Source organism: Phoxinus phoxinus (assembly GCF_949152265.1).
Source record: "Phoxinus phoxinus genome assembly, chromosome: 3".
NCBI classification, from domain to species: domain Eukaryota; kingdom Metazoa; phylum Chordata; class Actinopteri; order Cypriniformes; family Leuciscidae; genus Phoxinus; species Phoxinus phoxinus.
This window is the reverse complement of record NC_136878.1, coordinates 32,527,059-32,543,810: the sequence shown is the minus strand read 5'-3', so window position 1 is coordinate 32,543,810 and position 16,752 is coordinate 32,527,059. Positions and strand designations below refer to the sequence as shown.

Below are 16,752 nucleotides of genomic sequence, written 5' to 3'. Positions count from 1 at the left end.
CTCCTGTGGCTCGTGTAGAGCCCCGCTCAGCGACGGGGACCACGTGCTTGTGTTTCCTGCCTGGGTGATGATCACGCAGCTTCAGCTCTCGTCGATGGCGGCTGCCATCACTGTGATTTGATGCCTACGGTGACTCTGCGGACTCGCCTGGGGTTCATTTACTGAAGCTGCATCTTTCCGCCCGCTGTAGTGCCGCGCCGTGAAAAGCGCCGTGCTCAGCGGAGCCCGGAACCTCCCTCCACCACGAGGTGCTCGCCGCTGCTGCCGCCAGCTTCTCCGCCCGCTTCGCTGGACTCTCTGACCGACGGACAAGGGCCGCTGTGTGCCGCCGCGTCCGTCATGGACGAGGGTGAAGCCGCGTCTGTGGAGGACGACTGCTATTCTCTCCTCGCTTCGGGTAGCGAGGGATGGGCGAGCTCCGAGGATCTCCCCTCCCCCGCCGCTCATGAGCGTCGACGGAGAAAGACCAGCATCGATGCGCTTACCGGCTGGATGGCTGCTTTTCTGCAGAGGAACGTACGTTACCGTCCTCACGACCCGCGCCTTTTTCTTCCTGAATTCACGAAGAAATCGCGGAGTCCCGGAAAGCCCCGTTTTCAGCCAGGATGCGCACTTCTGCTTCGAGGAAAGCTACAGTGTTAAAATCCCGCCGCGGCCGGATTTCACTAAAATGTCTCGCTCGCACAGTCCCAACATACGCGACCGTGCCAGTGTATTTTGCAGTCACCAAATCGGCATCAATGCCCGTTTGCCTGCACACAAACGCCGTTTTCACGACGCCCCAGGTAAATCTGAAAATGTATTTTCTGGTGTCCCGGCCACGGCCGATGGTGTAATGTGTGTATCCGTAATGCCCACGACCCAGTGCCCATTCGTACACACAAGCACAGCCCTACACAACAGGGCTTGCACACATAAAATCGACTCTGTCGATTGTGCGTCACATGTAAGTTAGTGAACGTGCCCGCTTTTCAGTGCCCACAATCACTACACACTGTATGTCCCGTGGTTTCTGTAAAAACGAAACTAATGCACGGTCAGTCGGTTCTGATAGACAGTACTCTCTGTGCTACACGGTGTCCCGGCCACAGCCGATGATGTAATGTGTGTAACTGTATGCCCACGACCCAGTGCCCATTCGTACACACAATACAGGGCTTGCACACATAAAATCGACTCTGTCGATTGTGCATCATATGTAGTGAGCGTGCCCGCTTTCAAGTGCCCACAATCACTACAAGCTACATGTCACACGTTTTCTATGAAACGAAACCGATGCACGGTCAGTTAGTTCTAATAGACAGTACTCCCCAGTGCTATAAATGTACCCGCGTTCACGCACCCACATTTATTCTCAAACATGCCGAGCCGTACGAGGCTCGCACCGCGCGCTCTCTCTCTCTCAGCTGAGAGAGCTGAGCGCGCGCGGGCTGCCCGCTCGATTAAGCGCGCCCCCCGCATCATACGCTGCAATGGCGCCCATGTTACAGCACACGACTGCTCTCGTGTCGCCGCCATTTCGCGACCAGAGCCTGGTTTTTCAACCCGTGCAAGCACAGCCCCGTTCAACACAGGGTTTGCACACATAAAATCGGCTCATGCCGATTATGCTTTACATGTAGTGAGCGTGCCCACTGTCCAGTGCCCACAACCACTACATACTGCACGTTCCGCGGTTTCTGTAAAAACGAAACTAACGAACGGTCAGTCAGTACACAAACACAGTGTCCCCGGTGTTATAAATGTGCCCGCCACCAAGCGCCCACGTTTATTTACAAATATAACGAGCCCTACGGTGCTCGCCCCGCGCGCTCTCTCAACTCAGAGAGCCGAGCGCGTGCGGGATGCATACTGTGTTAAACATGCCCCCCGCCTCAGACGCCACGGCGTCCATGTTACAGCACACGGTTGCTCTCGTGTCGCCGCCATTTCGCGACCAGGGCCCAGATTACATTCAACCCCTAGTCACACGTGCAGATGCATGGGAAAGACTTCCCGGGGTCTCAGAATGGGTGCTAGAGACTATAAAAAGAGGCTATTCGCTACAGTTTCATCGACGCCCTCCCCGTTTCACGGAGAAAGTCGAAACCACGGTAAAAACAGAAGTAGCACACCTACTTCGAGCCGAAATAGCGAAGCTATTGAGCAAAGGGGCCATAGAGCCTTTATCTCAAGCTCAAAGCGAAGGGGGTCTGTACAGCAGATATTTCCTGGTACCGAAAAAAGACGGGGGTCTCAGACCCATTTTAGATCTCAGGCATTTGAACAAAGCGCTGACAAAGCGAAAGTTCAGAATGCTCACAACCAGAAAAATCCTTGCGCAGATTCGCCGAGGAGACTGGTTTATGGCGATAGATCTGAAAGACGCGTATTTTCACATACAAATTGCGTCACGTCACAGGCGATTTTTGAGATTCGCCTTCGAGGGCCAGGCATATCAGTACACAGTCCTGCCATTCGGCCTGTCTCTAGCACCTCGTACATTTACAGTGTGCATGGACGCGGCGCTGGCACCCCTGAGACTCCGCGGCATTCGAATTCTGAATTATTTGGACGATTGGCTGATTCTAGCTCAATCGCCTTCAGAACTCATTCGCCACAAAACCCTAATACTCGATCACCTCGAGTGCTTAGGTCTGAGAGTCAATTGGGAAAAAAGTTCACTGTTTCCCAGTCAAAGGATCTCCTTTTTGGGACTGGAACTGAACTCGCTGTCTATGACAGCTCGGCTGTCATCACAGCGCAGGCGAAACGCCCTGCAGATGGCGAAATCCTTCCGCAGCGGTCATATAGTGCCGCTCAGGAGTTTTCAAAAAATGCTAGGCCTCATGGCCGCAGCCTCGGCAGCTCTACAGTTGGGCCTGCTGCGCATGCGCCCACTGCAGTTCTGGCTAAAAGCGCGTGTACCGCGCCGAGCATGGGTTCACGGTCGTTGTCGCCTCAAGGTCAATCAGGAATGCATTTCAGCCCTGACACCATGGAGAGCGTCAGACTGGTACCGGTCAGGTGTAAGCCTGGGGACTTCCTCGAGCCTGAAGGTGGTGTCCACGGACGCCTCCACCTCGGGTTGGGGAGCACTGCTCGAAGGCAGACCGTTCTTTGGCCAGTGGGCGGAACGAGTCGAACTACCGCACATAAACTGCCTAGAAATGATGGCAGTGGACTTAGCGCTGAGGCGTTTCCGTCCTCGGATAAAGGGACACCACGTCCTGGTCCGTTCGGACAACACGTCGGTAGTGGCATATATAAACCGCCAGGGTGGCGTGAGATCCCGAAACCTTTTCAGGTTGACGGAACGCATACTGGTATGGGCCCAGCACAACCTGCGCTCGCTGAGAGCAATGCATGTGCCTGGTCGTCTGAACGTAGGACCAGACAGACTCTCACGGAACAACGTTCCAACAGGAGAATGGTCCCTACACACACAGACAGTGCGTCTGCTGTGGAAAATGTTCGGCAGAGCGGAGGTGGACCTGTTTGCAAACCAGGAAAACACTCACTGCCCAGAATTCTTTTCAAAGAGCACGAACGCGCTGGCCAAGGTCTGGCCCCGCCGTCCGCTCTATGCTTTTCCCCCTGTCTCACTCCTGCCTCAAGTGCTGGAACGAATCAGGAAAAGCGGATGCTCAGTGCTTCTTGTCGCACCATACTGGACGAATCAACCTTGGTTCCCAGTTTTGATGCAGCTCAAGAGTGCTGCTCCGTGGCCGATCCCAGTGAGGAAGGACCTTCTCTCGCAGGCCATGGGCTCGATTTTGCATCCTCACCCGGAGCTATGGTCCCTTCATGTGTGGGCCATAAACGGGTACCCGCTAAACTCCCAAGAGGAGTGTTAGACACGATCGAGCAGGCTAGGGCCCCGTCTACTAGACGGCTCTACGCTTCCAAATGGTCGGTGTTCTCTGGTTGGTGTTCAGACCGGGGTCTGTCACCCCTTCAGTGCGGGGAAACGGAGGTTCTCTCCTTCCTGCAGGAGCTGTTGGATAAGGGTAGGACCCCATCCACGCTCAAAGTCTATGTGGCAGCCATATCAGCGTTCGTTAATCCGACGCTCGGCCATGCACTGGGCAGAAACGACCTGGTGGTCCGTTTCCTTAGAGGAGCCAGGAGGTTAAATCCTCCAAGGCCTCCTTCAGTCCCCATTTGGGACCTTTCTACAGTGTTAAACGCTATGAAAGGGGCCCCTTTCGAGCCTATTCACTCAGTTGACATGAAGCACCTGTCTTTCAAGACCGTGTTTCTTTTGGCTCTCGCTTCAGTGAAGCGTGTGGGGGATTTGCAAGCGCTCTCAGTGAGAGCCTCTTGTATGGAGTTCGGGCCCAACGACTCTATAGTCGTGTTGAAACCGAGGCATGGGTATGTACCTAGGTCCCTCAACACACCGTTCAGGGCTCAGGTCATCTCCCTGTCGGCTCTGCCGGCCTCTGAGGACGGAAATAGCTTCCTTTGTCCGGTCAGGGCATTAAGAGCTTACGTGTCCCGCTCCGCTGTTTTTCGACAGTCGGAGCAGCTCTTTGTTTCGTTCAGTGGGTGCTCTAAAGGGCGTGCTGCGACGAAACAGAGTTTGTCCCGATGGGTGGTGGACGCCATTGCGCTAGCCTACGCATCGGGAGGTGTGGAATGCCCTCTGGGCATCAGGGCACATTCTACGAGAGGCATGGCCTCTTCGTGGGCTTGGTATAGCGGAATCTCGTTACAAGATATTTGTATGGCGGCAGGCTGGGCCTCCCCGTCTACATTTATAAGGTTCTATAACCTAGAGGTTCCTGCGTTGCAGGCTAAACTGCTCTCGGTCTAAGACCAGGTATGGTGTTCCTGCCCCGCACGGCGGCCCAGGTCACTAAAATGTTTTAAGCATCACTCACTGACAATGTGTCCTATGAGCATGCTATTACCCCCCATATATATCTAATATTTATATATATATGTTATTATGCCCTTAGGGGCGCTATTATAAAGGGATGATGCTAATTCTAGCCGCTCTCCCTATATACTCTTGGTGTAGGCGCTTGTATGCCGGGGCGCGCGCGCGCGCCCTTGGGTGTCTGTGTCGGTCCAAGAACACGCACGGCGTCTTACAGGGGTTCCCGTAGCGTCGCTAATCGACGCAGTAGGAGAGAACTCTACGTAAGAGAACGTACTCGGTTACTAACGTAACCTCGGTTCTCTCTAGGAGAGGGAACGAGTACTGCGTCTCATGCCGTGCGTGCCCACGCTGTGTCGCTTCTGTGACGAAAATCGGAGTGGAAGCAGCTATGCTTGGTATTTATAGACCTAGGCCACGCCTGTTTCGGCGGGAGATGACGCAGAAGGGCGCGAAGCGCCCTCATTGGTCAGCGTCTCTGGCCTCGCATAGGCTGTGCTTTTCTGGCAGAGCAGCCAATGGGCGTGCGGTATTGCTCTGCCTAAGGTTGTATGCTACAGAAAAGCGTTTTACATATTTTACAAAATTAAGGATTAATTTTTATGCTTCAATCTCGAAAAAGAAATATCTTTCCCGTAGCGTCGCTAATCGACGCAGTACTCGTTCCCTCTCCTAGAGAGAACCGAGGTTACGTTAGTAACCGAGTACGATTTGCAGGTAAGTTTCTTCCAGCATCTTGAGCCATGTGTCTTCAAGCGTCTTGGGACATGCGTCCAGTCGTCTCCTAAGAACATAACTGATATTAGGTCCGTTCACGCCATGTCATAATCATCGCAATATACGTGATTTAAACTTGTAAAAAGCATTCATGTCCCAATCGAGCTTGTTATTGCAGCTTATAAAATAGGAGTTTTCTGAGAGCTCCTACTTGTTGTAGCACGTAACAGCTGTTTCGCCTGACCGCTAAAGATTCATTTAGGCATTGAGAATGCTGCCATACAAATGCATGATTCCCAGTCCGAGTATGTGAACAGGTCCGAATATAACGGCACGTGTTGTCATCTCAAGACGCGTGAACGACCGCATTAATCCAATGCTTGTTTGTTAAATTTGAGCATTTTTTTTAGCATATTTTACAAGTTAAATATATTCTGAAGCACAGAATAAAATTTCAATGAGACAATTGAAAAAGAACTCTGGTCAAAATTAGAGAATACTTTCAGGGGCCATTTACTCGACAATTTCAACTAAAAATAGAAGACTTTTAATGCGTTTTGACCGTTCATTTACACGACAACTGCGTTTTGGTGGCTTGAAAATGGAAACTTTTTCTTCGCCAAATAGCCCACTTTTTTATGCCATGTGATTATTTTGATCTACTGCTAAAATATTTTACATAATTTATGTTATTTATATCATGGAGCTGTAAACTCGCATTTTGGTCAGAAAAGTTTTGATGGCATTTTCTTTTCATATTAGCCTCCGTATAATGCCCATAATAATGTTTTCCAACTATGTGTGCCGTGGAAAATTATCAAATTCCAAAAAATGTGTAAAAATAAATGCTACAAATACGAATATATCACTGCTGTAGGGGCGTTCATGCAAGGGTAAATAGAGAACTGATGTTTGAGTAAGTACAGTGTTTTCTTCTCGAAAAGATACATTTCTACATAAATAATTGTCAGGAAGCTAAAAAAAAAAAAGTTTTATCTGCGGGTAGGGGGCCTACCGTAATGCTGTAGCCCAGATCCTTTAGTTTTCTTAGGGCGCCCCTGCCTCCCACTTGCAAGGACATCTCTGATCAAGTGTTTATTGTCATGAGGGCAGGACACTCACATGAGATCAACAATGATTGCAACAATAGCAAACAACAACAATCCAATTAATTCCCGACTGACAAAATCAAATCCCCCCCTACATTTTTTCTTGTTCGGAAATCCCGAGTCGAGTTGTGTTTTGCACTGCTCTCTGGCTGCGCTGTCGCGTTCGTTCTACGTCACGGTGCTTCCTACGCCATGCGCCGGCAACCATCTCCCGTGAACGCGCATCGACCGTTGCCGGAAGCAGTTATTTTCATTTATAAAGTTTAAAATATGTATATTTTTACGACAAAACCGCACGGATTACCCTCAGAAGGCCTTCGTTTATCCCCCTGAAGCCGGATGGATTACTTTTGTGAAGGATGCATGCATTTTTGGGACTTGAAGGAGGTGGACCGTGGACCCCATAACTTGACATTATAACCACTGAAAGATTTAATACTTTTTCTAAAATAACTGAAAATCTGTTCGTCTGAAAAATGATTGACATATGCATCTCGACCGGCTTGAGGGTGAGTAAATCATATAATATCATTTTTGGCCGAACTATCCCTTTAATTGAATAAATGTTCACACGGCTTGCCATGGCCATATGGAAGCGTGTTGAGGAGAAGGTTGAAAGGGGTGTGGCCAGCGTCGTGCGAGTTTATAAATAGAGATCCGCTCACATCAGTGGCAGCATCACACACTGCCGCCACAGACTGCGATGAAAAACATGAAGAGGACCTGACCGAGTACAGGAGAGGAGAAGAGTGTGGTCGCACCTCTGGTGTAAGTAATTTCTGGTGTAAGATTTTATTTCAAAACGCTGACGTACAAGGACATGGCTACATCATTAATCCTTTATGGAGAATTCTTTTGCAAAAAAAAAGCAGCAACGATCAGCATAGTTTCATAGACACTCTGGAATATACAATATAAGATACAATAGGACAAGAATAGGGGACCGCTTGTTCACTATTACTACAATATTGAATATTTGGGTTTCTTTTTGTAAACAATTTCTGTAGGCTTATAACTTAAACGCGACCTATTCATGACTACACTCTTGTTTAATTTTTCAGTTGAATACCTTCATTTACTCTTGTCTGAATCAAACATTTCAACATAAAACATTTTCGTTATTTGAATAAAATAAACGTTAACTGAATGTAGGATATATAAAAAAAACTTTTACATATTTTTATTTCAGCTAATTGCCAGTGAAACATTTCTCATTTTCGTTTAGTTAAACATGATGTGGTAAAATAACTAAAACTGAAATCCAAATGAATAAATATAGACCAAAAAACGAAAGGACGAAAATGCACAACAAATGTAGGCTACTAAAACTTTAATTAAAATGGAAAATAAAATAAAAACGAATTTAAAATATGAATAAAAACTGTATTCCAAGCTAACATTTTTTTTGGTGTCCAACGTTCTTTATTTTTTAAAGTTATTCTAACATTAGGCTACTAGAAGGTTCACCTAACCGCTTTAACGTAACTTAACTGTTACTCTGAAATCATTACCACGCTGTAGTAGCCTAATCATGGAGGATTTATTCCACATACGAGAATCCATGAACCGAAAAGAAATAAATCCATGAACAGCATCGTTTTCTAAAGTTGCACGATATATTAAAACATTAAAAAAAATCATAATAGCAGCTATAATTTATAAACTTTTTTATCGCGATTTCAAAATAAAAGTTTAAACCCTCGCTCCGCATTAACTTAAAATGCTATCTATCGTAAAAAAAAGTGGCCACATATTAAAGATTAAGTGAACATTAAATTAAAGGTAGGGTAGGTCAGAATTGTCTAAAAAAAACTTTTATTCAAATTTGTTTAAACTGTCTTTATATACCAATGCATAATTAAAATGCAAGGACTCTGAAATAGAGAGTAAAAAAAACGAGTGACTTTAATCTTCATAAAACACATATTTAATCTTCATAAAACACAGCTCATTAATTCCATTCACTCCCACCTTAAAACGGGTGCGCGACTGCGCGCACGTGGGCAGAGCCAGTAATAGCGGCGGTAGTCATGGCGACGGAGAGTGACAGTCGCGCAAGCCAATCCTGTGATTCGTCCCGAATGGAAATAATGAGCTGTGTTTAATGAAGATTAAACGGTCTAGAGTCACTCGATTTTTATACTCTTTTTATCAGAGTACTTACATTTTAATTATGCATTGATATATATAGAAAGTTTAATTAAATTTGGTAAAAAGTTTTTATATAAATCCTACCTACCCTACCTTTAAAGGTTGTTCAATAAATAATGTTATTTTATGCCGTCGGATAACTAGATCTCAGCCAATCAGATTCGAGAACCAGAACGAACTACTCGTATGCTACCATAGACAGTATGCTAATCGTGTGATATTGCTCATTTATGAATGTCAGGTTTAGATTTTTTTTTATCTGCCGAAAAAACTGTTTTTTTTTTTTTTTTTTTTTTTTTGTTTGTTTAATCTGACCATAGAACCCGTCTCATTTGAAGTTCCAGTAGTGTTAGTTATTTTTTAAATAACGCTAGTGCGCGTAGTAAATGAAGATAGAAACAAACCCACAAATTTATGATTTATGTGCTTTTTACTGTGCTTTTCACATGCTTAACCCTGGTTAAACCCTGGAAATCTTAACACAAAGTTGGATATGATCATTAGGCTATAACATGTTGGATTGATCTTATTTCCACTTCATTTGATTAAATCTGTACTAAACTAATTTCAGAGCTCTGTATAGGTCATTACACAAAAACGTCTGCAACGTTTTAATTGGAAGGTTAGTTTACATGGTTATAAAATAATAACCTAAAAATAACCATTAGAGAACGTTCTGTATGAGTTATTTTTAGGTTATTGCAGCTATCACCCTGTAGCCAAAGACTGGTTACCCACTCAAGCTAAGCAGGTTTGAGCCTGGTCACAACCGATGGGAGACCTCCTGTAAAACTGGTAAAACTGAGGTGTTAGTGAGGCCAGATGGGGGTACTGACCCTCTGTTCTGTGTGGGTTAACACACTAGTATAGTGATGGGAACACTATACTGTCAAAAATCACCGTCCTTCGGATGCGACGTTAAACCGAGGTCCTGACTCTTATGTGGGCATAAAAAATGCCAGGATATCCTTCGAAAAAGAGTAGGGGTGTATCTCTGGCATTCTGGCCAAATTTTCCTATTGGCCTCCTAATCATCCCATAGACTGATTGTCTTCTCTCCACCAATAAGCTGGTGTGTGGTGGACGTTCTGGCGCAATATGGCTGCAGCAGTCACATCATCCAGGTGGATGGTGGTGGTTGAGATGTCCCCTTCCATATAAATCTCTTTGAATGCAGAATGTAACAAATTATTATAATATTATAATCCCTGCAATTAAATGTTATTTTATGGTTGCAAAAAACAAAACCAAACAAAAAAACTTTATTTGGTTCCCCCCACCAAATACTAAAGTTAGGGTAACATTGTGTTTGCTGGGTTAGTAGTAAAAAGAACACTGGTCTGAATGTATGTCAGTGTGGGTTTTAATGTGTCCACTACTGCGCAAAAAGATAAACTAACTCGCTTTGTGTCCTGTTATATTGTTTATGGAGCTTTTTTTTCCTGTTATTTTTCAACAGTGTTGTGTAATTCCAGAGCATTTAATACAAAACGAATGGTTTACATTATGTGATTTAGCAATGAAAATTGGCAGTTATTCTCTAGATTGTGAATTACTGCAGAACAGTTTATTGCATGATTTAATTATTGTTGTAAATGTTAAAATTATAACTTCTCATAAAATTAATTGTCACTGTTGCATCATTTTTTTATCAACAATGGAAACGCTAAAAAAACAATTTTATGCTTTCACATTTGACACAGTGACTCAACATGCCGCAACTATGCTGATGCAGACAGGTTCCTGACAGGCTGGATGTACACAACAATAGTGCAGACGCATGATGAAACATGGAGATTTTGCCGTTAAACCTCAGGAGTGCCTGTATTTACTCTTACACCCAAACCTATAGACCATTTCATAATACAGGAGCAGTCTGCATTACCAGATTCATGCAGTAATTGAACGGATTAGGACAGGATTCTATCAGCGAGGAAGGAAGAGTTTTTGAATGGTGACAATGGTCACATGAATGGCATAGTAGGTGGTAAGCAGCTTTTTATTTGGATTGCAGGACATCGGGCTGCTCTGTACTAGAGGTTGCTGGCAGTTTTAGCTTCTTTAATACGTCAAGCTGTAGCCTAATATGGGTGATGGAACAAGTCAAGGACACGGCTGTCATGAACCGTACTGTAACATGAGTATGTTTGCCTGCTGCTATTGGTGCTGAGTCAATGGCAATAAAGGATTGGCTTAGTCCGTGATCGCAGCAGGGCTGGGCAGTGGAGCAGGCATTGTGGGTCATTTGTTGACGCACACAATCTTATGATTTTTGGCGCTTGCTACAGATTTCCACTGTGAACGATTGTTCCTGTTAGGTCTGCCTTGGTTACTGCTTGTTCTTCTTGGTGCTGAGTTGATAGAAGTGTTAGCAGCTAGAATTTATATGATTATTCCTACAGTACATATGAAAAATCAAAGGATTCTGGGCATCAGCTACAAGGACCATGTGACCAACAAGGAAGCATGCAACACTGCATACTGGGCCAAATGAAGAACTCCTGGTAACAGTCAAAAGAAGAAAATTGTATTGGTATGGACACGCCACCGGATTCTCCATGCTGGCCAAAACCATTCTCCAGGGCACGGGTGAAAGTACAAGGAGATAGAGACCGAGGACATAGACAATATGAAATAATGGAATGAGCCTGAATTTGCTAAGACGCAAGTCCAGGCCAAGAACCACCAGAATGGAAAGAGCTGTGTGCATCTGCTGTGGCGCCCTGACCATCCAATGGATTATAGGAAATGTGAAAGTTTAATGCAATCTTTTCTTTTTTTGTTACAACATGCTAAATTACACACTGTGTGGAACGGGCTGCAGATGTGCTGACAAAGATGCATTCATCACATAACATTCTAAAATAATTTCTGTCAAATAATTTGTCATTTTGTTGAATTTTTCAAATTGTATATATACCAGGGGTCAAGCAACCTTACAGCATGTTGAGGGATAATCACAGAACGGTTTGTCGGATCTGCTCGCTAGCAAAACACTTTAATGGTATTTATAGCTCCTAACTTAAAAACAAGATTAGTGACTGAGGAATCATTACCTCAATGTACATCAGTATGCAAGTAGAGGGACTTTAAATTAAATGCATACGCCTATTTTAGCTAATTTGTCAAGTGTCATGCATTATCCCTCCGTGTGGGAATGTTGGCAGCACGTTTGCCATTTATAGGTTTATGAAGAAATGGCCACAAAAATATCAAAACGTTCAAATATCTTATGGACGCGCTCAGTATGGTTGTTGTTAGGCCAAAAAAAAATTATAAAAAAAGAAGACTAAATTGTTTTGGTAAGCTGGTAATTAGAAGTGAAATTTTGATTAATGAAAAACTTAAACTTAAAAAAAAACTGAATTAAAAGAACATTTTAAATCTTGCCTTGGCAGCTAACTGAAATAAGTCGAAGTATGAAAATGACTAAAACTGAAAAAATTAATTAAAGCTAACTGGAAATATTACATAACCTAATAAAATGGACAGAAGCATATGATAAAATTGAACTCAAAATGGATAATGTCAAAATAAATACAATATGAATACATACTATAATAGTTTAATGTCAATATACGCCTATGTTGAAATGATTTAAAATTATTTTACAGAAGGTGGGAAGCGATTGTCAGATTCAGCATGGAGAGGTATTCGTCCACCCCACCGGATGGAGGCTATGGCTGGGTTGTGGTGACCTCGGCCTTCTTCATCATGGGCCTCACTGCTGCTGTTCACAAAAACTTTGGCTTGTTCTTCCTTGAAATCCAAAATCACTACAGTGTCCTTACTAGTACTACCTCATGGATTACCTCAACCACCATTGCTGTGTTTCATCTGGGAGGTGAGACATTTTTTTCCCTTATTGTTATCCACAGAAATTGTCTCAGAACCACTATAGAAAAAAACTCTTTAAACTGATATTGCATGATGACAGACACCCTAGTAAGCACCAGACCTGCATAGTGAAAGGTGTTTTCTGTTTAGCTCCTCTTGCCAGTGCTCTCAGCATGCACATGTCCCAGCGCACTGTTATCATGGTCGGAGGGCTTCTGGCTGCCTCAGGAATGATTATCGCCTCTTTGGGCCTCAGTCTGCCTTGGATGTATCTGTCTGTGGGTGTACTGCAAGGTAAGTTTAGTTTACTCTTTATGTAACGTTAGTTTAGTTATAATTATGTAATGCTGGAATTTTAAGCTCATAATCCTCTGTTTAGCGTGTGTAAAGGTGAAGCGTGTGAATACACTACATAACTTGAAAAATCTTAACGGATTGAACGCCAGGCACTTGCTGAGTAAAACTGGTCATTTTACACGAAAGTCTGATAGTATGTGAACCTCATTTAGTTATTTAAAGTCGTTCCGCACTCAACACACATAAACCTTGTGAAATGAAAACTGTTGAAACTCATTTGTGTTCTAAAATTGTTTTGTTTTTATATCTAGTTTGATATCCTCCGACAGAATGGATTTATAGTCTGTGCCCATCATACACTGCATGATTTTCTGTTAAATCTGTCATCTCTGCCCAAAATATATACAGACTGGCTCTGACGTTTGACAACTATTCTTCTCTAGACTGCAAATCGCTACTTCGGAGCAAAGTCTTGTAGTGTGTAACGGTGGCAACATTAACATTACATTAAGGCAACATGCTATCATACACTCTTAGAAGAAAATATTCTATATAGAACCTTACAGGGTTCCGTCAGGTGCTTTTATATACTCTAGAACCTTTTAGGGGTTCCCATCATGGGATAATTTTATGGATTTTTAAAAAAATACATTTTTAATATTAATTCAATTTTATGAATTTACTGCTAAACATACTTTATCACAAAAAAAAATGAAATGACTCATTAAACATGGAAGGTTTATGCAATAATTTAAGACCTCACTGGAATCTTTTTGGCATAAAGGGTTCTTAGGGTTCTATGTAGAACCCCATTGAACCTTTATTTCTAAGAGTGTAGTGTTGTATTAATTCTGCAAAATTAAGATGCATGCATTATCCAAACTGTACATAATATGCACATTTACATTACCCAAAAACCAAACTATAGACAGTTCACTGCTGTTTCACAATGCAATGCCTTCTGTTTCGGCTTATACGATTGTCTGAGGATGATGGCAGTAGGTCATGGTCAGACTCGGGTACACCACTGTTTATGTGATGAATGTTGTGCTCTGTTACCATGTTTAGATATATACCATTTATATGATAGACCGATGTAGTTGGCTAGTGTGCTATTTCAAACGCTGTGTCTGTAAACAAACTAGGTGAGGTTAAGAGACACTAATCTAGAAACAAACTTTGATGTACACAGTATTTACTTAGTCTTCTACAGTATGAAAGAAATACATGGCAAGTGCCATTTAAAAAATAAAAAGATCAAATTATTAAATAAAACGAATAATTCAATTCAATTCAATTCAATTCAAGTTTATTTGTATAGCGCTTTTCACAATACACATTGTTTCAAAGCAGCTTTACAGAAAATGCATTTCAAAAATATACATACAAAAATACAGTTAGTTAATCATGAAATTTAGGGCATAACATATCGCCGGCGTTGGGTCGTCTCTTCACAGGCGTCGAGTCGTCTCATCACAGGCGTTGGGGCATCTGAAGTCTCCATGAGAGGCTGGATACTAACTGGAGCTGACAAACTCTATTTGAGTTATCTCGGGACAGGCGTCCCGAGATAACAACAAAAAAAGGCAGATGGGAAATAATTAGCGTAGCTGCTGTTCTTAATACGAATGCATTTGATCTGATTTAACTGTAGTATAAAAGGTATGAGATGCATCATGTGAATGCTTGGCTAAAGAGATGCGTCTTTAATCTAGTTTTAAACTGGGAGAGCGAGTCTGAGCCTCGGACAGTATCAGGAAGGCTATTCCAGAGTTTAGGAGCTAGATGTGAAAACGCCCTCCCTCCTTTAGTGGACTTAGATATCCTAGGTACGACCAGAAGCCTCGAATTTAGCGATCTTAAAGAGCGCGATGGAATATATGGCGATAGAAGATCTCTTAAATATACAGGAGCTAAACCATTTAGGGCTTTATAGGTCAGTAACAATACTTTGTAATTGATACGGAACTTAATAGGTAACCAGTGTAGAGATGATAAAATTGGTGTTATATGATCATATTTTCTTGACCTAGTAAGAACTCTAGCAGCTGCATTTTGGACTAACTGTAGCTTGTTTACTGAGGATGCAGGACAACCAGCTAATAGAGCATTACAGTAATCTAGTCTCGAGGTCATGAATGCATGAACTAACTTTTCTGCATCAGAAACTGATAGCATATTACGTAGCTTAGCAATGTTTCTAAGGTGGAAAAAGGCTGTTCTTGTGACATTTGAAATATGATTTTCAAAAGACAAGTTGCGGTCTAGTATAACACCCAGGTCTTTTACTGTAGAGGATAAAGTAACAGGACGTCCATCTAGATTAAGGTTGTATTGTAAGAGGTTTTGTGGGCAGTTTTTTGGACCAATCAGTAATACCTCCGTTTTATCTGAATTTAATAGAAGAAAATTACACGTCATCCAATATTTTATATCTTTAACACACTCTGTCATTTTAGATAATTTAGTGTTATCATCTGGTCTAGATGAAATATATAATTGAGTGTCATCAGCATAACAGTGGAAACTTATTCCATGTTTTCTTATAATATTACCAAGTGGCAGCATATAAATTGAGAATAGCAGGGGGCCTAATACAGATCCCTGTGGCACTCCATAATTTACTGATGTTATCTTTGATTTTTCCCCATTTAAATGGACAAAATGGTAACGGTCTGATAGGTACGATCTAAACCAGCTTAATGCCTGTCCCTGAACACCAGTGTAATTTTGAAGTCGATCTAAGAGTATTTTATGATCTATAGTGTCAAACGCAGCACTAAGATCGAGTAAAACTAGTATTGAGATACAGCCTTGGTCAGAAGCTAAAAGTAAATCATTTGTAATTTTAACCAACGCAGTTTCTGTGCTATGATGTGGCCTGAATCCTGACTGAAACTTTTCATAGATATCGTTTTCTTGCAAGAAAGAGCACAATTGAGCGGACACAACTTTTTCTAGTATTTTAGACATAAATGGAAGATTTGAAATGGGTCTGTAATTTGCTAGGTTATTTGGATCTAATTGTGGTTTCTTAATAAGAGGTTTTATAACTGCCAGCTTGAATGTTTTTGGAACATGTCCTAAAGATAGAGACGAGTTAATAATATTGAGAAGAGGCTCTTCCACTACAGGTAACACTTCTTTCAGTAGTTTAGTGGGTATTGGATCTAATAAACATGTTGTTGGTTTAGATGCAGTGATAAGTTTATTTAGCTCTTCCTGTCCTATAGTTGTAAAGCGCTGTAGTTGTTCTTGAGGGGCGATAATTGAGGCAGAATCATAAGACGCTGTCAAAGATTGTACATTTACAATTGTGTTTCTGATGCTTTCTATTTTCTCAGTGAAGAAATTCATGAAATCATTACTATTAAAATGTAACGGAATATTTTGTTCAGGTGATGTCTGTTTATTTGTTAATCTAGCCACGGTGTTAAATAAAAACCTTGGATTGTTTTGGTTATTTTCTATTAGTTTGCGTAGATGCTCAGACCTGGCTGCTTTTAGAGCCTTTTTATAACGTGACATACTGTCTTTCCACGCGATTCTAAAGACCTCTAAATTAGTTTGTTTCCATTTGCGCTCTAAGTTACGAGTTTCTCTCTTGATAACATGCGTAGCACTGTTGTACCATGGTGCTTTAGTTTTCTCTCTAACCTTTTTTAATCTAATTGGTGCAACAGTTTCTAATGTACTAGAGAAAATGGTGCTCATACTGCTAGTCATTTCCTCTAGTTCCTCTGTTTGTTTGGGTTCACTGAGGAGCGGAGATAGATC

General features: G+C 42.6%; 1 protein-coding gene across 1 annotated transcript in view; it reads left to right on the top strand.

The window, feature by feature from the left end:
* Positions 1 to 12,483: 12,483 nt before the first annotated feature.
* LOC306994832 (monocarboxylate transporter 13) overlaps positions 12,484 to 16,752 on the top strand; it is a gene marked incomplete at its 5' end in the record, with an annotated part of 10,442 nt that continues 6,173 nt past the window's right edge. Inside the window, 2 exons of the mRNA XM_079605736.1 lie at positions 12,484 to 12,685; positions 12,829 to 12,972. Coding sequence (XP_079461862.1) covers positions 12,484 to 12,685; positions 12,829 to 12,972 — 346 coding nt within the window. The remainder of the gene's footprint in view (positions 12,686 to 12,828; positions 12,973 to 16,752) is intronic.